Source organism: Psammomys obesus, unplaced genomic scaffold (genome assembly GCF_907164565.1).
Source record: "Psammomys obesus unplaced genomic scaffold, mPsaObe1.curated_primary_1811, whole genome shotgun sequence".
Classification (NCBI taxonomy): Eukaryota; Metazoa; Chordata; class Mammalia; order Rodentia; family Muridae; genus Psammomys; species Psammomys obesus.
In genome coordinates, this window is record NW_026590062.1 from 6,985,609 (window position 1) to 7,010,944 (window position 25,336).

General features: G+C 49.8%; 1 protein-coding gene across 1 annotated transcript in view; it reads left to right on the plus strand.

Moving 5' to 3' along the window:
- Positions 1-25,336, plus strand: part of Nos1 (nitric oxide synthase 1) — an 86,229-nt gene that overhangs the window by 49,531 nt on the left and 11,362 nt on the right. Inside the window, exons 4-17 of the mRNA XM_055605954.1 lie at positions 1,417-1,545; positions 3,579-3,724; positions 4,333-4,495; positions 5,243-5,334; positions 7,512-7,653; positions 10,613-10,752; positions 12,204-12,378; positions 15,046-15,147; positions 16,879-17,073; positions 17,561-17,646; positions 19,566-19,710; positions 20,856-20,960; positions 21,424-21,482; positions 22,525-22,626. Coding sequence (XP_055461929.1) covers positions 1,417-1,545; positions 3,579-3,724; positions 4,333-4,495; positions 5,243-5,334; positions 7,512-7,653; positions 10,613-10,752; positions 12,204-12,378; positions 15,046-15,147; positions 16,879-17,073; positions 17,561-17,646; positions 19,566-19,710; positions 20,856-20,960; positions 21,424-21,482; positions 22,525-22,626 — 1,781 coding nt within the window. The remainder of the gene's footprint in view (positions 1-1,416; positions 1,546-3,578; positions 3,725-4,332; positions 4,496-5,242; positions 5,335-7,511; positions 7,654-10,612; positions 10,753-12,203; positions 12,379-15,045; positions 15,148-16,878; positions 17,074-17,560; positions 17,647-19,565; positions 19,711-20,855; positions 20,961-21,423; positions 21,483-22,524; positions 22,627-25,336) is intronic.

The window sequence follows — 25,336 nt, forward strand, 5'->3', positions numbered from 1 at the left end:
TGCCTGGCGGTGAGGGCTAGAGGTGCCCATCGGCCAGCCGCACCCTATAGCTCACCCACTCCTCACCACCCTCTGAACTTCTGCCCTCCCATCCCCATGGGAACACCATGTCCAGTGCCCCCTCTGGGATGCCTGCTGTCACAGCCTCCAGGACACCAATGGAAGCCTCCCAGAGAGACACTTGTTTGTTTGAGCAACACTTGTACTGGGGGAAGAAAGCAGGACTAGATGGCACTTCCCCTTTGGAGATCAAGGCCATCAGTGTCATCATGTAATTCATAGCTGTCCTCCTGCCTCAGTTCCTCCAAGCTTGAGAGCCATTGGCTTGACCTTTAATCTTCCCATCCTTATCCTCCTCCTCGATTGTGTGCTTCTACCTCACAGGCCAGGGGTTTTTGGTTTTGTTTCGTGAATGTATGTGTATGGAGGTCAGAGGTCACAGGTCACCTTGGGCATCATTCCTTAGGTGCTTCCACCTTGTTCTTCTGAGACAATGCCTCTCATTGGCCCTGAACTCACCAATTAGGCTAGACTGGTTGGCCATCCAGTCCCAGGGATCTGCCTGTCTCTACATCCCCAGCACTGGAATTACAAACCTACATCACTATGCCTGTTTTGTTTTGTTTTTGTTTTTGTTTTTGTTTTTTTCACGTGGATCCCAGAATCAGCAAACACTTTACCAACTGAGCCAGTGCCCCAGGCCCCCTGGACTTTTGACCATCACAGACTCACCTCTGCCCTGCCATGCCTTCCCCTCTTTTGTATTCTCACCCCACGTCCAGTGTATCCGTTTATTCTTTCTCTCCTGATTAGATGGCTGAGGACACTGTGATGTCACCAGTGTCTATTCACTGAGTGTGTTTGGCCATGAGTTATGAGTTAAGATGGAATATGACCATGAGCGCCTCTGAGGTAAAGCTTGCATGTGCATGAATTGCACAGCTCAGTCTCGTCTCCCTCCCTGGTTTCCATGACAGCGGCCGCCAAGCAAATGCCCAGGCTTCTACAACTGTAAGGACCATAACTGTTCAAAGGCCGTCAGTTTCCTCTCGGTCATTTATTCATTCAAACATCCACAGGGTCTCTACGTGGTATTCTAGATAGTAGAATTAATGGTTTATTCCAGATACTCTTGACTCTCTGACAGACATTGAAGAGATCACCTTTGATCTCCTGCCTCCTTGCCCCAGGATTGAATCTACATTTTTTGCACGCCATGGTCTTTTGTATAGGCAGCACTGTTGGTCTCTGGGAACTTTGTACCTGGCACCCAAGGGAAGTTTGGGTCCTTCTCTCTGTGAAGGCAGTGGGTGACCCAGAGAAAACTCTAGAAAAAGCAAAGCCTTCAAGTCTCAGATAAGATGTCATGGCCCCTCCATGCCCTAGCTCACATGTCACCTTCACTCTCTCTTACAGCCCCCTGCCTCGGGGAAACAGTCTCCTACCAAGAATGGCAGTCCTTCCAGGTGCCCCCGCTTCCTCAAGGTCAAGAACTGGGAGACAGACGTGGTCCTTACCGACACCCTTCACCTTAAGAGCACGTTGGTGAGTGTCAGGACTGGCTTACCTCACAAGAGGAGGGTACAAGGGCATCTGTGTTGGGGGAGGGGAAATCTATGCAAGGACAATTTGATTGTGATGAACATTACCTGCAGCCCACCCCCACGAGGGAGCAGAGCCCTCTCCCACACTGTGACAGCCGCAGGGTCACAGCTGGCGCTGCCTCACACCTCCCTGGATGCTCCACAGACAGGTCATGTGGTCATACGAAGGCTCTCAGTGTGAGCATCTTGCTCCCAGCAGATTTTAAGGACCCTCGCATATCCTTTGCCTCTTACAGTATGATCACGGGCGGGGCATCAAACCAACCCTTTTTTCGTTGTGCCCCTTGGCCTCTGTTCTATACTGGATTCTTAATATTGGATATTCCAACCTATTGCCTTCCTTGGGGGGGGAGTAAAATATGAACTTCTTCAAGGGGTGATGTATCTGTCAGCTAGTGCAAGGTAACAAGGAGGCCCCAAACTCAGTGGTGGAAAACAACTATTACATATTGCTTTTTTAAAAAGTCCACAGACTAGCCAGGTGGCTGTGCAGACCCAGCCAAAAATGTGGCTGATTTTGATACGGCCTAGCTCATACACGTGCAGTCACTCAAGGTGACAGCTCAGGCCAGGCTGCTCTAGAATGGCCCTGGCAGAGAAGACTGCTCTGTGTGGTCTCTCCTCTTCTAGCAAGCAAGCTTGGGTTTGTCCCTGGGAATGCAAAAGTGCATGATCTCTTTATTTTCTATTAGCATACAAAACTTCTTGAGACCTAGCCTTGCACATGGCCCAGGGTCACTCCTAGGACACTCTAGGGGTCCAAACCAACCTGGAGCCAAGAGCTGGGGATCAGGCTGCATCTCAGGAGAAGTGAAATCACATCACAAAGAATGAATGTGGACAGAGGAGAGGAGCTATGGCCACCTTGAACATCAATCTACCATAGGGTGTGTTCAGACATGTCATTAGAGAGGAGAGTGAAGCTCAACTAAAGTACTCACCTAACATATGCAAAGCCTTTGCTATGTTTAAGCCACACATACCCAGTACATAAGTGGTGTCATAGTTCATGGCTGTAATCTCTATACGAAGGAGGTAGAGGCAACAAGGTCACAAATTCAAGGTCACAAATTCAATTGGCCATATAGGGAGCTGAGGCCAGCCTGGGCTACATGAGACCCTCTCTCAGTTATAATGATGATGACAATGAAGATATGATGATGGTGATGGTGATGGTGATGGTGATGGTGGTGGTGGTGGTGGTGGTGGTGGTGGTGGTGGTGGTGGTGGTGGTGATGGTGATGGCAATGATGCCATTATTCTTTTTGATCAACACAGAATGGATTTTTTTTTTTCTGGAGCTGGGTGTGATGGTACATATCTGCAGTTTGGCAGAAAGTCAAGAACTCAAGGCCAACATCAGGCACATAGTGAGTTCAAGGCCAACCTGGACTGTATGAGACGATGTCTAAAAAGAAACGCTATCAAAAAATTGATAGATAGATAGATAGATAGATAGATAGATAGATAGATAGATAGTAGTGAGAGAGATGATCAATGATAAATAGACAGGGAAATAAGATAGATGAGTAGATAGATAGTAGCTACATAATAGACTTAATAGATGATGGATAGAAGATAGATAGATATATAGCTATATGATTGATAGATTATTAATAGATTGATAATAGATTATAGATAGGTGATAGGTAGATCATTAACATAGGATAACTAGATGATAGGCAATTGGGTAGACAGATAAATGATAAGTAGATAGATAGATAGATAGATAGATAGATAGATAGATAGATAGATAGATAGATAGATGATAGCTGACTGACAGAGGATATAGCTAGAGATGACAGAGACAGAAAGACACTAGGTTGTTGCCCGGTGGCTATGTGACCCAGTGAAAAAGCCCCTTCCCTAGCTGACTAGCACAAATACCTTGGGCACCATGGTTCTCAGTCATGACACCTGCCAACCCTGGTGGGAAGAAGTCAGACTCTCACCCACCCCCCTCTTGGCCCCTAGGAAACGGGGTGCACGGAGCACATCTGCATGGGCTCTATCATGCTGCCATCCCAGCACACGCGAAAGCCGGAAGATGTCCGCACAAAGGACCAGCTCTTCCCACTAGCCAAAGAATTTCTCGACCAATACTACTCATCCATTAAGAGGCGAGTACAAGAGGCCGGGCGGCTGGACCAGTAGGGAAAGTGCTCCCCATGCAAGTGCGAGGACCCGCATTTAGAGCCCCAGCACCCTTGTGACAGCACAGCTTGTTGGCAGATGTCTGCAAACTTCAGTGGTGGGGGAGTAAAGACAGGGGGGTCCCTGGAGCTCAGTGAACAGCCAGTCTTGGGAAATCGGTGAACTCCAGGTTCATCGGGAGACCCCGCCTCAACAAGAAAGATGCAGAGAGAGAGATTGAGGAAGGAAGGCACTCACTGTTCCCCACCTCTTAAAGGCTCCATCACCTGGCAGTAGCACAGTTTCGAACCTTTAACGCATGCTAAAAGACACACACATGCACACATACACCCACACACCTTCACACACACACGCACTCACAGATACACATACACACACATACACCCATCCAAAAAACATACATGCATATATACACACGTGTGCACACATAGATACACACATGCTCATATAGGTATATGCATGCACACTCAAACATGCATACACACGCGCACACACACACACACACACGGAACACTTCCAAGCCATCCCACTGCGGCTCCCCCTGCCATCCTCCCCTGCATTCCTCCACCCTTAGGTTTGGCTCCAAGGCCCACATGGACAGGCTGGAGGAGGTGAACAAGGAGATCGAAAGCACCAGCACCTACCAGCTCAAGGACACCGAGCTCATCTATGGCGCCAAGCATGCCTGGCGGAATGCCTCTCGGTGTGTGGGCAGGATCCAGTGGTCCAAGCTGCAGGTAGGTGGCGACACTCAGACATCTGAAAGACCCTCTGGGAGGGACGAAGCCAAGGAGGCAGACGAAGCTTTGAAAGAGATCCGGTCTGGTAGTGATTTACCAGAATGCTGCTCTAGGTGAATGAAATTGCCATGCCTTTTGGTAGAACTCAGAGCGTCCTGTTGGCAAAGACTCCACTGCTCCCTTTCACTGTCCCCTTGGCTGCAGACCCATTCTCAGATGACCCTCTTCTACCTCCGAATCCTGTGAGCCACTGACTTTGATGGGGGCTGCTGGCATGAGCAGGGGTGTGGGGGTACTGACGGAAGCGTGATCAACCGTCCAGTGGTAGGCCACCAAACGAAGCGAGAGGCCACTCACTGGCTCCTCAGGGCAGAGCAGGGTTCTGTGAGCCTCCGCCTCCACCCTCCTTTCTAGGCTATTTGATTCGTGCTTGTTTTTAAATGCCCAGTGACACCCCCCCCCCCCAGAAAACAGAACCAGCCCACTACGGCTTGGCCCTTTCGTCACCTTCCTGCTCTCCTAATCATTTGCCCTCTATACATAGCCTTTGGGGGATATTTCCTCAGTTATTAGCAAAGGAAAAAAAAAAAGGCGGCCTGGACCTCAAGAATGGGGGGGGGGGGGCTTGCTATCCAGGAGAGGTGCAGCTGCTGTGGCCTCAGAGTCCTCTGGAAAGGAGATCTGCCTTGGAAGTGCCAGGGAAGAGAGGAGGCAGCCAGCAATCCCGTCATGCACTTTTTGCAGGTGTTTGATGCCCGAGACTGCACCACAGCCCATGGCATGTTCAACTACATCTGTAACCACGTCAAGTACGCCACCAACAAAGGGAACCTCAGGTGAGTTGCCCTGCCGGATAGGGCGGGGTGGGGTGGGGTCGCCGCAGCATGGAGTACTGGTTCTGGATGTGGCTCAGCTACCGGGGGAGGGGGAGATTGTCCCCTTTCGGGGAAGCAGCCCAACTGGCAGAAATACCCCTGGCGTTCTTATCCCCTGCCCCTCCTCTGCCAAAAAGAACAACAACAGAAATGGAGAGTATCTCTGGACTCTAGTTCCCTGTTACCCACAGAGAGAATGGGAAACTAGCTAGGATTCCTGGAAAGAAGAAGCTCCCATTTCCAAGTAGAGCCAGCTCTCACGGCATCCCACACTGCTACCTCCTGTTCCACGGGCCACTGTGACCTCCAGTTCTGTCCCACCTAGCCCCACGTTGGACTCTTGTACCATTACAAGGAACACCGCCTGCAGGGAGCCAGTTAAGGCAGGGAGGCTCGTTGATCGTGACTTCTGGGCTGGCCTCAGCAGCTGCCTCACAGCTGAGGCTCCGTCCACAGCTGGCTGCCCTTGTCAATCCTGCCGGTGACATCTGTTCCCCCGCACCCCCCGGGCTGCCCTGAGCTTACGCAGAGGGAGGTTTGTCCGCCTCAGGCATGGCTTTCCTTGCTGCCTAAGCTACCAGTAAGAAGAGAAATCCTGTATACGTGAGGAACTGGTAGTGGGAGTCTTTCCTACGTAACTTCATCCTGATACATCAGAGAAGTGTCCAGCAAGTGGAGAGGAAGGGCGGTTGAATGGGTGTTCACTGTGCAAGCATGGGGGTCTGAGTTCAAATCCAGAACCCGTGTTTAAAAAGCCAAGGGTAGTGGCACACGCTTGCCATCCCAGTGCTGGGGAAGTGGAGGCAGGGGCATTCCTGGAGCTTGCTGTCTAGCCAGCCTAGCACAGGAGGTGAGCTTCAGGGTGAGTGAGAAACCTTGTCTCAAAAAGCAGGGTAAGCCTCTGGCTTCCATGCATGTGCAGTGTGTACATGCATGCACACACACACACACACAGAGAGAGAGAGAGAGAGAGAGAGAGAGAGAGAGAGAAGAATATGCCTTCTAGCATATTCTAAACCATGAATGGCTAAGCCCTCAAGTTGCTTAGGAGCTGTTCTGATGGTTTTTCAAAGGACATTATGAGCTGCCAAGAGGAGGGGTCACCCCACACTGCAGCTGTGCTCAGTGATCTAGTCTGTGGAGAGCGGGTATCTTCGTGAGAGCTAAATGAAAAAAAAAAAATAAATAATCACTTAGGATTTTTTCTCAAGTTTTAAACCTCCAGTCTGAAAACCAGATGGCAGACATAGGAGAATGTTCGCTATGAGCATAAAGAGTACATGCTTTATGAGGGAGTGACTCACAGTGCAGGCCCTGAAACTGCCCAAAGGTAACTGAGTCCCCCCCACCCCCCCACCACCCCCCCACCCCCCGGGAAGCAGGTGAGGGGGCGTGGCCAGGCTTCCCAGCTCCCTCCATCTCAGTTCCCACACAGAAAGTGAGTCTCAGACCCCATTTTCAGCCCAACGTGTGGCTCTGGTGTTTGTAAACAGGCTTCCTGAATGTATGTGCACAGAAACAGGTTCTGGCTGGTGGCCGTGTGTCTTCACGCCAGAGGGAAGGTGGCTTGCTCCATTCTTGGTGGTCTCCCATGTGCTGCGGAGAATTTCACTAAGAGCGGCTTTGTCTCCCTGAGCTGCCTTCAGCCCAGGCTCTAACCTCATCCTCTGGTGTCAATGACATCATGCCCTGCGATAGCAAATGCTGCATCCCCTTCTCTGGAGAGTAGGACCTACAGAACGTGCTCAGAAACAGGGTCCAGCAAACTCCATCTGGGATGCCATTTTTGGAAATGGAATCTAGTCCAGCCTTGGATGTGGGCCTGTGACAGCAGAGAGGGATTCCAAGCAAGGGGTGGAACACGACTTTCTCACAGGAGCCCATATGCCCTGCAGTGTGTGGTGGCACATACCTCTCATGCCAGCCCTCAGGAGGCTGAGGCAGGAGGATCACGACTTCAAAACCAGGATGTGTGTTCCCTGCCTTCCACCTTGCATAGACTGAAGATTTTGTCGGAGCTGGTAACTCACCACCTGCCCACAGACGGGCACCTGGACAGCAGATCTCCAGCTCTGCCCCTGGGTCCTCCAAAGAGCAAGTCCCACTTTGGTGACTCATGTCTTCTCCCCTCTCCCAAGGTCGGCCATCACCATATTCCCTCAGAGGACTGACGGCAAGCATGACTTTCGAGTGTGGAACTCACAGCTCATCCGCTATGCTGGCTACAAGCAGCCCGACGGCTCCACCTTGGGGGACCCAGCCAACGTGCAGTTTACAGAGGTGAGCATGGGTGTCCCAAGCCTATTCCTGGCTGGACTCTCAGTTTCTGCCCCCCGCCCATGCTTTTCCAGTTTAACATTTTTGTCCTGGAGGGGCCAGCCAGCAAGGGACAGGACCCCACTCCTCAGCCCTGCTCAACATGTACCATCCTCCACTCCGTCCTTCTGGTTCCATTGAAGACATCTGGCCATTTTTCATGGCATAACCTATCCCAACCCTCCCTATAGAAGCTCCTGTCCCCTTTCCGAGTGGAATAGGCTGAGTCTTGCCAGCACCAAGGAACTTATCCCAAAGTATTAAATGAATGAAGAGATGTTTAGGACCCTAGAGAAGGTCCCTCAGCCTCCCATCAGTAGAAATGTTGTCTGGAGAAACCACCTTTCCTGAGATAACATGATAGCCTCCTTCATGTGTTGACCAGTAGTTTGAGCTCTAGCCAAGTGTGGTGGCGCATGACTTTGGGTACTTGGGAAGCAGATGCAGGGGGATCCCTGTGACTTCAAGGTCAACCTGGTCTACAGAGTGAGTTCCAGGACAGCCAGGGTTACACAGAGAAGCCTTGTCTTAGGGGTGGGGTTAGTTTGAGCTGTCCTTCCTTCCTTCCTAGAGCATGCTTGGTTCTCCCCAGGCATCGGCATGCCACAATGGTGAGGACCAAAGTTGACAAAAGCTGCCAAGAGAACCAGGACTGCCCATCTCCCCTCCCAGGATCTCTCCCATGTGGGTATGCTGACCCTTAGTTCAGGGAAGAGACACTATCAAATGGGCCGTGCCCAGTGGGACATAACAGCAGACATACGCCAATGCCCAGGTCCCCCCTCACTCAACCCACGCACACTCTGCTTTCCCTCCCCTCCCCTGTATGCTGACTTCCTATGCATAAGGCTTTTCTCATTGCTGTGTGATAATCCTGAGAACCCACTGTAACCAGGGCAACCAGGAGCCGCACCTGTGCACTCAGAACCTGGGCCAGGCTCCCCAGACTCCGTTCCGCTTGGCTGAGTGCTAACTGCTAAGCATGTAGTTGGCTGACCTTGCCTCCTGCTTAGCCGAACACTAACCGTGTGCTCAAACCTCTTCTTCCTTATCTGTGTCCAGAACCTTCCCTGACCAGAATGCGTCCTCCTGGTTTCCACTCACATAGTACAAAGAAACATCTCCCAACCCAGCCACGTCCCCATAAGGAGCCGTTCACGTCCCTGATGGCCATGCATGCATAGGGCTGTGAGCAAGCCTGCCACACAGCTGGTGCCAACCAACAGATCTCCAAGATAACCACATTCTAAAAAGGCATAGAAACGGCTCATTAATGATCTTTCTTAATAGTTTATTTAATTGTCTGAGCATTGGCATAAGGATGTCAGGTCCCCTGAAATGGGAGTTACAAACAGTTGTGAGCTGCCACATGGGTGCTGAGAATGAACCCAGGTCCTCTGGAAGAGCAACTGGTGGTACTAACCTGAGGCATCTCTCCAGCTCCCCCCCCCCCTCACTGACAGTCTTACATTGAGTATATTTTGAAATTATAATAGTAGGCTAGAGCAGATTAGCATAGTAACAAGTTAAAAACTAAATACATTAAATATATTCATTTTTACTACTAAATATTACACCTGAACAGATTCACTTCAATATTTTGTCATTCTCTGCATATCATGGTGGTGCAGGCCCCGCACTTGTGGCACTCAGGGGACCAAGGTGCAAGGGTTGTGAGTTTGAGGCCAGCCTGAGCTACATAGTGAGAATCCATCTCAATAACCAGAGTGGGGCTGTGGAGGTGGCTCGGTAGGTCAAAGGCTGGCTGCCAAAGCATGAGAGCCTGAATTCGGAATCCAGCACCCTTGGAAAAGGCTGGATGTGGCAACACACACCTGTAATCCTAGCACAGAGGAGCTAGAGGCCGCAACGTCGTGCTTTTTGGCTGCTAATCTAACCAAATCAGTGAGCTCCAGGTGTTGTCAGAACCTGGTGTGGGGGCACACACCTTCAATCCCCGCACTCAGGAGGCAGAGGCAGACCTGGACCTCTGGGGTTCAAGGAAATCCAATGCCCTCTTCCAGCCTCTGCGGGCACCAGGGGCACACCTGGTACATAGACATGCACCCAACAAAAACACCCACACACAAACTAAAATCATCATAATAAAGTTTGGTTTTAAAAAAAAAAAAAAAAAAGTACCCTGTCTCAAATAAAATAAGGCGGAGATGCAGAGCCTACACATACAAACACACACACAACACAGACATACCGCAGAGGGAGAGAATTCAAAATAAGAACCAAATAATAAAATGTATATAATCAGTAAGTTAATATCGATATTTAGTGCACTTTATATGCTCTATAACCGCAGATTTAATATACTTAGTTGATGAACTCTCATCTTACTTAGTTTTAGTGTCAGATATCTGATTAAAATCTTAATCCATTCTTGATGAATTATTGGTCATGTGAGGTATATTGTTGGGTGTAAATCTCACAGTTTAAAATGAGTGTGTTAAAGAAGGGGGCTGCACTTCCTGGGCCTCCCTTCTTCATGAGGGTTCCAGAATGCCTTAGCTCCCGTGTCTCGCTGTGCCTGTGGACAGCTGCGCCTGTCTTCTCTACAGTGAGCCACAGCACTGGAGACTTTCTTTGCATCTTGCGCCACTTAACAGCATGCATAAAAACTAGCCCGTGGGGGATGCCACAGATAGTCAGACTCAGCCTTCATCCTCTCAGTGTGCCCAGCCGACACAGGAGACCCTTTCTGGAGAGGGCTGACCTGTGTCCCCTAGAGAAGATGCTCTGGTTCTATGGTGAAGTCAGAGAGTGCTTGTAAAGGAGGCTTTTGTTTTTCTGTGTCTCTCATGATCAAGAGACCCCTGAGGGCTTGCACAAAGACCTCCACTTTCCCCTGTCCCTGTGCCCACTGTGTTTGGAGGGGCAGGGCAGAAATGTGACAAGAGGACTCTGCTTATAGATCTGTATACAGCAGGGCTGGAAAGCCCCTAGAGGCCGCTTCGACGTCCTGCCGCTCCTGCTCCAGGCCAACGGCAACGACCCCGAGCTCTTCCAGATCCCCCCAGAGCTGGTGCTGGAAGTACCCATCAGGCACCCCAAGTAAGAGGGACTGCTCTTGGGGGGGGGGTTCCTGATGACCTCCTCTGCCCACCTCATGCCCCACCCCAGGTTCTCTGCGGCCCCAACAGACAGCAAGTGGATTCTTGGCCCATCCTGGCTGTCAGTCTGGGATACCTGGGGTCCTTGTGAACCAGCCTGGACCACATCAGATACATTTCTTTCTAAGCAACTCCATGACCTGCTCTTTGCCCAGCCCTTGGGCTCACAAGAGTATACGTACTATCTTGCTACAGACATCCAACGGAGGAACTACATGCAATGACTGACCCTGCATAAACCAAGTTCAGACAGAATCTGAACCCAGAAGCAGCTAGGAGACCAAAGTCAGGGAAGCAGGTGGCATGTGTACTTAAAGAGTGAGTGACAAGCAAGGCTGGTGAGATGGCTCAGCTAATAAAGGCGCTTGCAGCCAAGCCTGACTTCTTGAGTTTGATCCCAGGGCCTATACAGTGGAAGAATAGAAATGACTCCTATAAACTGTCCCCTGTCACATGTGAATTCATACACAAACACACAAATAAATAAATAAATAAAATTATAAAATGAACGAAGGAAAACCACCATGAGGTGCTAGACTGGGGCCAAAACCAAGGCAGGTTGCTAAGAAACTTAAGTCATATGCAAAACAGATCTTAGAAATCAAGTTAATTATTTTTAATCTATGATGAACTGTATCTCAACTTTTTAAATAAAAACAGGATCCAACCTTACCCAAGGGTGTGATGAGATAGGTGAGTCACACAAGAGCGAGAGCGTCTATTTAAAAGGATTTCTTTTTAATGTTTATTTTTCCAAGTGTGGATTCATTTAAAATACCTCATACATAAATAACAGTGCTGATGTGTTGGCTAAGTCTCTGGGGGGGGCCTGAAATGTTGCACCTAGCACTGGTGGTACCCCACCTGCCCTACCTGAGTCTTCCCTGGACAGAGAACACCCGTCCGAGGCTCCTGATATATTGGAACACAACCAGACGGGTGCCCTTGGCTTCCTTACATTCATTTCTAGACCTGTCCAACCCACTTGAGAGTCCTCACTCCATCAAGCCCTAGCACCAGCTTCAGGGCCCACTATGTCCCTTCCCCTGTGGTTTGTGTCAAAGAGGGGAGGCCACAGGCCAACAATTCCTAAAATTCTCAGTTCCAAGAAAGTACAGCAGTGGAGAAATATGAGGTTCCCTGGGCCCAGCTGAGCATCGGGAAGGTTTCCCAGAGAGAGTAACATTTAGCTGGAACGAAGCACAGATTTAAAAATAAAGCCGCAGGAGAGAAGAGAGATTGGGGAGAAGGACCTCTCAATCATCAGGTGTTGTGCACAGTTCCAGGGGGGGTGCTGGGCCTGGAGCATCCCCAATCTGAGGATGCTTCACCTACACGTCTGGTCGGGGGACACCTGCTGCGTGCTGAGCGGAGCCACGTCGCCTTCTGCAGGTTTGACTGGTTCAAGGATCTGGGACTCAAATGGTATGGCCTCCCCGCCGTGTCCAACATGCTGCTGGAGATTGGGGGCCTGGAATTCAGCGCTTGTCCCTTCAGCGGCTGGTACATGGGCACAGAGATTGGCGTTCGTGACTACTGCGACAACTCTCGGTATAACATCCTGGAGGTGAGCTCCCTCCATGGTCCCCAAATACGGCTTTGGGCGTGGAAGGTTGGACAGAGGTTGGACAGAACTGCAGTCCTGGTGAATCTCCTAGAAATGCCTGTGGGTTTCCTAGCAATGCTTGAAGTGTCAAATAGCGCAACCACCACAGAGGACACTGTGTAAGCAAGCACCTTACACAGGAGTCTTCCCTTGACATCCACAGAGGATCTCCTGGACCCCTTCAGATATGAAAATCTGCAGATGGGCCGAGAGATGACTGAGATGATCAAGTGCTTCCCACCATGAGAACCTGAGTTTAATTGTCAGAGCTCACATTTTCTAAGCCGGGCATGGGTAGTAGGTGCTTACAATCCAGGACCAGGGGAGTGGAAACAGATGGAGCTCTGGGGCTCGCTGGCTGGGTAGCCTAGCCTCCTTTGGAAATGCCAGGCCAGTGTGAGAGCCTGCCTCAGGAGACAAGTTGGATGACCCCTGACGAACAACAATAGCACCTGAGGCTGCTCTCTGGCCAGTGAGCATACATGAACATACATGCACGTGCACACATGGGCACACCCATGCAGACATATGCAGACATGCACACACATACACACATACCTCAGGTGCCAAGTCCCATACACAAAATGATACTGTATTTGCACTGAGCCTCCTGTATCTTTGGACTCTCTGCAGCTGACATATGACTCTAGACACAGTGCTGTACAAATGGCTGTCACGCTATAGTTTAAGGAACAGTGACAGTTGAAATGTCTTCACCTGCTGTGTACAGATGCAATTCTTTTGAATATTTTGGTCCAGGGTGGTCTGATCATGCAGCTGAGGAATGCTGGGTGTGGAGGGCTGGCCTTCAGAAGCTGTGCAGGGTGTGTGTGTGTGTGTGTGTGTGTGTGTGTGTGTGTGTGTGTGTAGAGGGGAGAATTGGGGTTCTTTGTGTGTTGAGTTTGTTTGTTTGTTTCCGATTGTTTCTACAATGCAGGGGTTGAACAGAGGTCCCAGAGCACACTAGGCAAGCTCTGTGCCACTGAGCTATCCCCAGCCCTACTTGCTTTGGGAAAGTTTTTTGTTGTTGTATTTTATTTGTCAGCAAATGTCCCACCAACAATTTGCAACATTCGGCCTTGTTTCCAAAGAGGTTACAGAGAACCTGAGAAGTCAAGGGTAGGCTTGGATCGCACAGTCTATCAGTGGAGAATCGAGGTTAGAACTCAGAGCCAAGCACCGCATTTATGCTGTTAAGACCATGTGTGACACCAGGCGTGGTAGCCCATGCCTGTAATCCTGTGCTTGGGAGGTAGAATTAGGAAACTCAGGAGCTTGTGGCAGTCTTCTGCTACCTGGCAAGTTCCAGGGCAGCCTGGGCTACATGAGACCCTGTTTCAAAAACATAAAAAGTAAAGCAATATTCACTGGTATCTGCGGGACCCTGCCATCAAGGTTTAAGTCCGGCATTTCCGGATGGCCTCTAAGCTTGGTATAAGACAGCAGACTCCCTTTCTCGGCTGGGTTCCCTTCCCACTCCAGATCAGGCAGTCGTCTTATACCGAGCCCAGAGGTGATCCGGAAATGCCAGACTTTGACCTTCCTTAATAGCAGGGTCCCCAGTGTCATGGGTCATCAGTCTTGCTGAAGAGTGGTGGCAGGCGCCAGTCCATAGGACTCTTAAACTATCAGTCAAGGGTGTGGCCTGGGTACCAGAATTTTCAAGCTCCCTAGCAGTCTCCACTAGATAGACACCAGTATACACAAACCTCTGGCAAGAAACACATTAGGCTATTTTCTAGTTCAAACAGCATCCTGATTCAAGCATCTAGAAGTTTGGTTTGGGGGTTGATTTGGTTTTTGGGGTTGTTTGTTTGTTTGTTTTCTTCAAATCAAAAATGGCATTTTTTTTCCCAACAAGTTTTTATTCTTTTAGTCAAAGCAACGCTGCACTGTGCCTGGCTGCGTGTGCCCTTCCCCATTTCAGAAATTCACCAAAGGCGTTAAACAGATTTACATAAACAGGAGCCATTCACTTTCTGAAGAGGCGTCCCTGATTCCGACCCAAGCTACACGTTAAGCCGTCACCTCGGACAGTGATGACACATCTGCCCTCTGCTCTCTGAGTCACCTCATGACTTACATGGGAGAGTCTGCCCGCCCCCCCCCCCAGCCCTTCAATTCCAGCTGATGGACACAGTGTCCACTGGGGCTGAGGAGCAATTTACCCAAATTGAGTGATGGTAGCCTCTGAGACCTGAATTCCACCAGCAGCTAGCCTGGACAAAGGGAGGGAAAGGCATAACTTTAATTAAGGAATTTGCCTCCAGGCCTCTGACACTGTGACCTGGCTGCTCGTTTCTGTTATGTCAAATACTAACGCCAGGATGTATTTCTTTTGAGTTATTTTACTGGAATGCTGTTGGCTTAGAAAGCAGGTAGTTCCTAGGTCTCCGGGTCTCAAGTATTAGGCATTAACACCTTCCCTTCTATTGATTGGCACATGAGTTTAGTGGCTTAAGGGCCAGCCATGTCTCTTTAGTCAACAACTGGGCTGTCAACAGTAAACCCTCAGCCTGTGAGTCAGCCCATGAATGGGTTAACTGACAATTAAGAACTCCCCTCACAACACCGCTGTCTTTGGTCTGAAATCCAGAGTCAGGCAGCCTGTGGGTCGATGTTTTCCAGGAAGTAGCCAAGAAGATGGATCTGGACATGAGGAAGACATCCTCACTGTGGAAGGACCAGGCACTGGTGGAGATCAACATTGCTGTTCTCTACAGCTTCCAGGTACCCTAGGTCTCAGCACCATGCTCAGGCCTCAAAGAAGAGAGGGAAAAGAACCTTCTAGATCAGTGCGGTCCTCAAGCCATTGCTTGAATGACCCTTTCACAGGCTCACCTTCGACCATCAGAAAACAAAGACATTTACGTTATGACTCATAACAGTAGCAAAATTACAGTTATGAAGTAGCAATGAAAATAATATTATGGTTGGGGCGGGGGGTCACCACAATGTGAGGAACTGCAGGAAAGGGTCGCATAGCATTGGGAAGGGGGAGAACCGCTGCTCTAGAGACACTCTGAACAGAGGGTCAAGAGTTCTGCCTAGCAAGATCCACCTTTGGGGGCTGGAAAGATGGCTCAGTCAGTAAGACTTCACAAGCATGGCATCCTACATTCAGTCCTCAGAGAGCCACTGAGAGCCAGATGGAGGGGGAAAATGTTTGTAGTCCCAGCGATGGTGAGGCAGGAAACAGAGATCCCTGGGTTCTCACTGACCATCCAGCCTAGCCAGCCCTGGTGAAGTTCCAGGCCAACCTGGAATTTCCATCTCAGCCAGGCTTCTGAGGAAATGACACTCAAAGCTCCCCTCTGACCTTCACCTTCACCTGCACATAAATATACATGCACCTTAATTCACACTTGAATAAAAAAAAAATCACCTTCAGAGGCCCTACAGATGTCAATGTGACCTACCTGCTGTCCATGTGCTTTCCTGCCATGTGGGCCTTGGCAGTGTAGACATTTGATACAGAGAGGTGGGAGGAAGGCCTGGACTTGATGCTTGAGATTCTGCAGTCTGGTGATGGTGTCTCCATGCTTTGTCGTCCCTCAGAGATTCACTTTTCCATCACAGGGATGACACCCATCTTCACTCTCAGCCACATAGCTCCCGGCCCCAGCCCCATAAGGAGTTATAGTAGGATGGGTGGAAAATATGCTGCTTAGACCACGCTGCTTTAGAGCACAGGTGGGCAGTGTTATTACGCCAAGTGGACAGACGCTAACTGGGATCTGAGCGGCCACTTTTGGGACTTGGCACTAGCCCTGTCCTGGTAAACGGAAGATGAGAATGTTCATCCAGACCTAGGGTGGTCGTGAGTAGAGCAGGCATCTTGACGAACATCACAGTGCAGAGGTCTGTGTGGGCAGCGGGGCAAGAGGCCACCTCCCAGGGAGAGCTATGGAAATGATAAGAGCTCAGGCCCTGAGTGAGGCACTCAAGACATAGGAGAGGTGTGGGAAGGAAAGGAAGGAGTCGGCAGTGTCTCTTAGACAGCTTGTGAGCCCATGCCCACTAGCCCAGCCTGTGCCAGACGCCAGTCCGTCCACCCCAACATTGCCTTTCTCCTTTGAGCTCTAATAGGCTCAGCCTTACTCCTTAAAGCTATGTTGACAGGGTTTTATTTCACCACTATAAAAGGTTACAGAAGGTAAGCATTGCATGAGATAAGTAAACAGAAATAAAAAACAAAACAAAGATCCGAGAATCTAGCTCCCACCTGAGTCTCTATTCCCCTGGTTAAAGAAAGGTGGCAGAGCAAGAAGACAGACAGATGAGATGGATAAGGAAGGTCTTCAAGATACACTAGCCCCAAGTGGAGCCTTTCCCCTGTGCCCTTTAGGCTTGAAGAACTTAGACGCATCCCACTGCCGCCCTCCGGCAGACTATAGGGAAGGTACCCAAACATCCCAGCTCCTCTTCCTTCCTGACGCCTTGTCACCTCTCCTCCTGCAGAGTGACAAGGTGACCATCGTTGACCACCACTCTGCCACTGAGTCCTTCATCAAGCACATGGAAAATGAGTACCGCTGCAGAGGGGGCTGCCCCGCAGACTGGGTGTGGATTGTGCCCCCCATGTCAGGAAGCATCACCCCTGTCTTCCACCAGGAGATGCTCAACTATCGACTCACCCCATCCTTTGAATACCAGGTCCTGCCCCACCCTGCCCCGGGCTCCCTTCTGCCCCGAAACCCACAATGCATGGGCTAAGTTTTCCCAGCCTACGGGGGTGTGGACATGCGTGTGCCCAGTAGCCTGAGAGACCTACAGAAACAAGACATGGGCATTTAGGAAACGGCAGTGCATAGCTGGGAATGGTGGCACACACCTAGAATCCCAGCTCTTGGGAGGGTTGAAACAGAAGGATGACAAGTTTACAGCCAGCCCTGGCTATGTATCCAGATCCTGTCTCTAACAGAGTCTAAAGGAAGCGGGGCTGAGTGGGAAGAGCTGGGGGGACAAAGCAGGGAGGCTGCTCACACCACCTTGCACAGGGACATCTATGCCTATCTCCGGCTCAATCCCCACCTTGTGGGACTGAGGTCTGAGCAGCTGCAGCCCCAGGGAACCCCAGGCATCTCCAGGTGGGATTGAATCTCCTCAGGGCTGTGACTGGTATCATCGCTTCTCTTCCCAGCCTGATCCATGGAACACCCATGTGTGGAAGGGCACCAATGGGACCCCCACAAAGCGGCGAGCCATTGGCTTCAAGAAACTGGCAGAGTGAGTGCCCTGAGCTGGGGGATGAAGGGACCTGTCCACAAGCTGAGAGTGCTTGGCACTAGGCAGGTGCTGTACAGTGTGCCAACTCGGTGATGGGTACTTCCATCCCACCCCCACCATGTTACACACACAATCATATGCATACATACACACACACACACACACACACACACACATGCACACATACACACAATCACACACATATACACATGCACCCGTACACACACATATATACATACATGCACAGACACATATACACATACACATATACACGTACAGCACACACAGACATATATACATATACACAAACATATGTACACACACACACACGGTGTAGGGTTAGGGAAGGCTGGGTTGAGCTATACAGCAAGACCCTATCTTTTACAAAAAATTGATGATGTTTAACTGAGCCAAATAGAAGATCAGGATGCTATGCACCAAGGCCACTCAGATCACTTTTGACCTAGCGTCCAGCTGGCATATACCGTGTGTGCCATCAAGATGATTTAATGAGGTCACCAACTTCAAGTGCCAAGAAAGGAAACCCCACTGATCCACTCAGTGGGAACCTCTGTTTGGTAGAAGACGTTGACTCAAACTAAGCCAGCTTATACTCAGCTCCCAGACACTAGAACTCTCCTATGTGGCATCCAGGAGTACAGAAGGTACCATTTATTCTAGGGACCCGAGAGGCAGGACTGCAGGCCAACTTGCAGTACCCGACCCCATGAACTTGGTCCTAGTAGATCTTCTTATTCTCTCTCCTTCCATTCCTACTTCCCACCCTCCTTCTCTCTTCTCTCCATCTCCCCAACCTCCGGCCAGTAATCTCACAAGCAGCCTCTTTCCTTACTAAAGCACCCCAGTCTCAGGAGAACCTTTGACTACAGCTCCATTCTGCAGGCGCCAGGGGAGAAAGGCAGTTGGAAGAAACACCGACTGTGTTGTTAAGCTCAAGGTGGAGACCCTGTAGGTTAATTATACATGCTCTCTGTGCTCCTGGCCTTCCAGGGGAGCCCTCCAGGTGCCCTTTATCCCTCTTCCTCCCTCCCCTTGAGCTCAAAGCCTTCCTGCAGCGTGAGTGGTTTCCCTAATTCGGTAAAATGATGAACTTAACCACCAATAAACTCCAGGTGGGAGATACACAGTAATTTGTTTTCAAGGCAATTTCTAGTGAGAATGGGAGGAAAGCTCAGGCACAGCCAAGTCTGCATTGGGCAGTCACTCCTGGCCCTCCCTCTCCTTCTGCCCCTCCCCGCCCCCTCCCCCCCTTCAGTACACCCTTCGCTTAAAGTTCTCCAACTTGATGTCAAACTCCTCCCAGGTTGGGCACAGAATCTAAAAATTCAGATTCTTTTGATAGGTGTTTGATATCTATCTGGATGGCACCTACCAGGCGCTAGTGTGTTTGCAAATAAAGGATTCTGGTTCTGCCTTTATGGATGTTAAAAGCCACTAAGCTGGTCTGGTGGAATGGCTCAGGGGGCAAAGGCACTTGTTGCCAAGCCTGAGGACCTGAGCCTGAACTCCAGTATCCATATGGTGGAAGGAGAAGACCAATTTGGGCAGGCTGACCCCTGACCTCCATGCCCAGGCTGAGGCAGAAGCACATGACTACTCATGTACAGATACTAAATAAATAAGTGAAATACATTCTTTTTCCAAAAATCTCTAAAAACCCTCTAGTTCAGGGCCTGGGGATTATTGGTGACAAGCTTCTCAGGACTAGAAAGAATCAACCAAAAACAGCCAAGTTGCCAACCTTGGACCTCAGAACTATTGCACTGGGGAAATGATGAAGTCACCATGGTCTCCGAACAATGGGGTGCCCTGTGTCTCTAAGGGTCCTCAGCTCTCATCCCAGCACCTTGTCGTACCTTCTCTGATCCCCATTTTTCTCTCTGCCTGCTTCCTCACAGAGCCGTCAAGTTCTCAGCCAAGCTGATGGGGCAGGCCATGGCCAAGAGGGTCAAAGCGACCATCCTCTATGCCACGGAGACAGGCAAATCACAAGCCTATGCCAAGACCCTGTGCGAGATCTTTAAGCATGCCTTTGATGCCAAGGTGAGCTCCCTGGACCCTCGTGGTAAATAATGCACTTTTTTTTTTTTTTTTTTTTTTTTTGCATACGAGTCCAGTCCACATGAAATCCCTATCTCTAGAGCAAAATGTTAGCAGATTGATGAGAATCCATCTTGCTGGAGATCCACATAAACCCCCTCAGCAGCTACAGCTCTGTGGACTACATCAGTGCTGGGCTTCTCAGAGCCTTTGCTCTACGAACGCCCATTATAATTTGGGAAATGATGAGCTACACATACTTCCTAAGCACATCTGACTATGGATTCCTTGTTCTTAGGGAGCACCTGGGAAGACTGGGGTTCCTTAGAACGTACTTGGAGAAATACGCAAGTAATGCTAAGATGTAGGTGACAGTCTCTCCCTATGGTAGGTACTTCAGCCTCAAGGGGCTCAGGCCCTTTGGGGCACTGAAGGCAGGATTAGAGCAAAGGTTGACAAAACCTGGTCAGGTGTTGCCAGGTCACGTACAGCTAACTCTAGCCAGGACTCCAAGATCATGAAAATTCCAGGGACATGGGTTGGGCACATGGCTCAGCCACTCAAGCATCTGTCACCCTAGCATGAGGAGTAGCGTTTGGATGGCCCAGCTTCCAGATGTAAAAGCCAGGTGTGTGGTGGCCTCGCATCGGGGAGGCAAGGAGGAGGCTTCCCCAGAACAAGCTGGCTAGACTAGACAAAGCAGTGATCTCTCGGCTCAACTGAGAAACGCTATCTCAGAAAACAGAAGTCAGGGGCAATGGAGGATTGACAACCAGTGTCAGCCTCTGACCTTCACATGCGCACATACATACACATGTGCATATACACATGTGCAAGTAAAGAAAACAAAGTTCAGGGGGTCTCCATAGCAACCACTCCATTGGACCAAGACCCAGGATGCCCATAGTCCTCCAGGACATAGTGGCCACAGCAAGATGTCATGTCAGCAAAAGGCATTATCCACATGAGCCCACTGAATAGCCAGCATCCAGGACTTTGGTCTCCGAGCAAGGAGGCAACTCAGAATTCCTCACCTCCTTCCTCCTCACATCCTCTTTCCCCTGTCACTTTTTATCTTGTCATCACTCACCTCTTCTCTCTGCCACCACTCATCTCCTCTCCCCTCTCTCGTGTCCCCGCCCGCCTAGGCCATGTCCATGGAGGAGTACGACATTGTCCACCTGGAGCATGAAGCCCTGGTCTTGGTGGTCACCAGCACCTTTGGCAACGGAGACCCCCCTGAGAATGGGGAGGTGAGAGGGGGTGCCCCTGTCCTGGCATGGGTTTCCGTCCCTCAGAGGAGATAGCCACAGCTGGAACCCTTCCCCATACCTGCCACTGAGAAGTGAGCCCTCCCTGAGCCCCAAAGCCAGGACTCTGATTTGACCCAACCTGAGCAAATGGGACAATACCCTTAGATATTTGTTTCCTAGGATAAACAGTCCCCACTGTGAGCCGTGTGTTTAAGGAACTCCAATTCTGATCTCAGGGTAGGACTTCCATGTTATGCACTGGGATGGAGGGTTCACACCTGTGCTTTAAACAGCCACGCCACCCCCACACTTGCGCTGAACCTGTCACTGGAGTGTTGCTGTCACCCCAACCCCTGGCATCTCTCCATCAGGCTTTAGGCTCTTCTTTTACCAGATGAGGCCCCAGACCCTATACCTACCCACTAATACATTCTTCATTCTGCTCATTTGTTTTGACTTCTAGAAATTCGGCTGTGCTTTGATGGAGATGAGGCACCCCAACTCTATGCAGGAGGAGAGGAAGTAAGTGAATGCCCCTCTGGTGTCACTTGATGACCTTGGGAACCACTGAACAGTATGTCTTCCCACGCAGAGTTCATGTGAGGGCGGGGCGTGGTTGTCAGCCTTTGGAGATGGATTTTAGCTGCTGGTCTGGACTTCACCATGGTTGATATTCTGGTGTTCTGGTGTCTGACTCAATGACACCTCTGCTCTGTGCCTCTGAGTCCTTATCAAGCAGAAATTATAATGTCTACTTTAACCTTTTGACTGGTTAGAACCAAATCGGAAAAAAAGGTGGGAGAGTCTTAGGAGAGATGAGGCCCACCATGCAAATCTTGGTTCTTATCATCATCCCTCTGCCTTTGAAACCCACATCGGAAGTCAGCAGGAGCCACTCTCTCCGTGTGATGCTCACAGTGGTTATGTAGCCAATGTCAAGATCAAGTTCACAGGGTAAGCAAGATCCTTCGTAAGGCCGACACCTGTGTTTCACACACATTCTTCAAAGAGTCATCTCTCACACGGTGCTCAGTTATGGAGGCATTTTAAGGGGCTGGCAAGAGGGCTTAGTAGAGTAGGGGTTGCCTGCCAACCAATCTTGATAACTGAGTTTGACAGGATCCACATGGTGGAAGGATAAAACTGACTCCCCTCAAAGCATTTTACAAGGCGGAAACATCTGTGGTCCAAACCATCTTTGGAAACCTCCAGAACCTTCTGTGAGATTCTGGGCACAGGGCACACACACGCTGAGCCAACCCTTGAGGAAGCCAACACAGGGTTGCCTCCAAAGAGCAGATCCTGTGACTTAAGACCCATAGCTGGCTGGGGTTTCGGGATTTATGGAGAACAATCTCTCTGGGTTTCCTCCTGAGAACACAGGACCAAACCCAGGTTCTGGGTATCCAGGGATCAGACCAGCACCTTCTAGGCAGCCTAGCTCCTCACCAGCTCCAGCATCTCAGCTTGCATCCTCTCCATCCCTCTCCTCTCCTTTCACAGCACATCCCCCACTCCCGCCTCCTTCAGGGAGAGATAGGGCACCATCCATTCTCCCCTCTAGGTACCCGGAACCCTTGCGTTTCTTTCCCCGTAAAGGGCCTACCCTCCCCCATGCTGACTCTAAAACGCACAGTCTGGTTGCTGCCCGTGACAGCCAGCACAGGTAGAGAGCATCCGTGTGTGTGTGTGTGTGTGCATGTGTGTGCACTAGTGTGTGTGTGTGTGTGTGTATGGCATGCATGGTGTTCATTAAATGATGCATGGCCAGTGTTGGAACATCCCTGGCCACATTTGAGCCTCAGAGAGACCTGACTTCTAACCCGCCACTAACACAATGACCTTAAGCAAACGTCTTGACCTCTGTGGACTTGGTCTTCCTCACTGAGCGACTGGGAAGGATTCTCTGCCCTGCGGGTCTCTGGAGGCTGTTGCTGAGGATGGAGGGAACTATTAACAACAGGGAAAGCGATGGCAGAAACCTCCAGCCTCATACAGTACACGTGCTGATATTTTTACCCCACAACCATCCATCGTGCCTCCCCCGCTAACGACACAGCCACCCCCCTGGTATGCTGCATGACGGATTTGGAGAAGTGACTCAATGTGAGTCTATTCTGGGGGCAGAAAATACACATCCGTGTATTTAGAACCTTGTTAGAACAAAAACTTTGAAAAGCATCCAGCCCAGAGACGCTCCGCCAGAATGTGCCTGTTCTTTTTTGGTTTTCTTCTTTCTCTCTCTCTCTCTCTCTCTCTCGCTTCTTCTTTCTCTCTCTCTCTCTCTCTCTCTTTCTCATTTTGCATCCTAATGTGTTTCTTGGAATTCTGTGTTAGTTTGGGGGGATTTGGAAATGGAAGGGTTGTCTGTTTCTGTTTATTGGATATTGGGAATTTTGTTTTAATTTGTGTATTTTTTTAAGATTTATTTTAAATTGTATGTGTATACATGTTGCAGTGCCCACAGAAGCCACAAGGGGGCGTTGGGTCCTTGAAGCTGAAGTCATAGGTAGTTAATAAGCCTCCATGTGGGTGCTGGGAACAGAACTCAGAGCCTCAGCCGGAACAGTAACAGGCAGTCCTTGTTTGTGTTTTGTGTAAAAATGAAGTCTTGATGGAAACTGATGTCTGTTCTCAGTCTTGGGTCCCTGAGCCTCTTCTGCTGAGGCCTAGGTCTTGGACATCCTCCCAGGCTGTGGAGTCTATGTGAAGACACTCAGCCTGTAAGTGCTTGTCTTACAATTGTGGGACCCTGAGCTCCATCCTCAGAACCCACGTTTTAAAAAGTCACAGCCAAGCATGGTGAGGCCACAGAGGAAGGGGATATCTGTGAGTTCAAGGCCAGTCATGGCTTCAGATTGAGACCCTGGCCTCCAGAAACACAAAGGGGGTGGGGTGGGGAGAAGAAAATGAAAAAAGAGAAAAAGACAGCCAGAAAAGCCGGTCCAGTAATCTCCACACCAGAGAGGCAGGGCCAGACAGGTTCTGGGGACTCTCTGGCTAGGCAGCCTAGCCTATTTGGTGAGTTCTAGGCCAGTGAGAGACTTTCTCAAGGCACAAGATAAACAGCACCCAAGGGGGACTACCAAGGACCTCTGTTCTCCACACACAAGTGCACATACACCCACACGACTGTGCACACACGAATACCCACATGCTTATATTCACACACACGTACCCACATACACACGTATACAGAGACACACACGCACATGCACTTTCCCCCACCCTCAGATCAGTGCCGAAAACGGTTTCCACTTTTACTGGAAATGTGGCTCATGACCCTATAAAATGCCTAAGAATGTCACTCTGTGGCAGCAGAGTGTTGGCAGGGACAGGCCAGCGAGGTGGAACTTTTTACCATCTGTCTGTGCTGGCTGTAAAGAAGCCGCCAGCGACATATGGCCGCTGAGCACCTGTGAGGAAATACGGCTAGTGCAGGCAAGGAACCGTGTTGTAAACCTTTTCACATAAATACGCATTACAGGTTAGACCTGTTTCCCCCCACAGCCCCTTCCTCATCCCCTCCTGGCCTCCAGGCCGCCACAATTCTCTTTTTACACCATTTACACATCTATGATTTTATGTATCATTACAGAAGTTAGGAGCTACAAATGAGAGGAACTAGGGAACATTTGTCTTTCTAGGGCTGGCTTATATATCATCACCCCCCTCCTCCACCTTTCTGCACCTGACTTCATTCCTCTTTACAGCCGAAAGTCTCCTCTAAGTTCCTACTATGTGCATTCCCCATTTTACCGAGTCCTCTCTTTTTAGTGACCTAGTTTGTTATAGTTAATATTAGTTTATTATATATGTTTATATTATTAAATTAGTTTATGTTTAAGTTAATTTTAGTTCATCATAATTATCATTGGATTTATATGGTCACAGGGAGCAAATAGCTACCATATTGGAGAGCACCACTAGTTTCCAGATACTTGGTGAGGTCTAGGGACAGAAATGCTGGTCCTCCCTGCATCCCTACTGAACCAACACCCTCACTTTAACAGAGTCGCCCCTTATTCTGCATGTCAAAACTTGAGAGGCCAGGAGGCCTGCTCTCACAGTCATGGCATCCCTCCACCTCTCTCTCTCCTCACTCTGTGTCTCAGTCTTCCCAAGTCAAGCAAGGCCTGGAAACAGTTGAGTTTGGAAGGGTGGTGTCTTAGTTACAGCTTTCTTGTTGTGAAGAGGCACCATGACCAAGGCAACTCTTGTAAACATTTTATAAGACTTATAAACATCTTATAAACTCTTCTACAACTTATAACTCTCATAAACATCTTATAAACTCTTAGAAAACATTTCACTGAGACTGGCTTACAGTTTCAGAGCTTTAGTCTATTGTCATCATGGGAGGAGACATGGTGGCT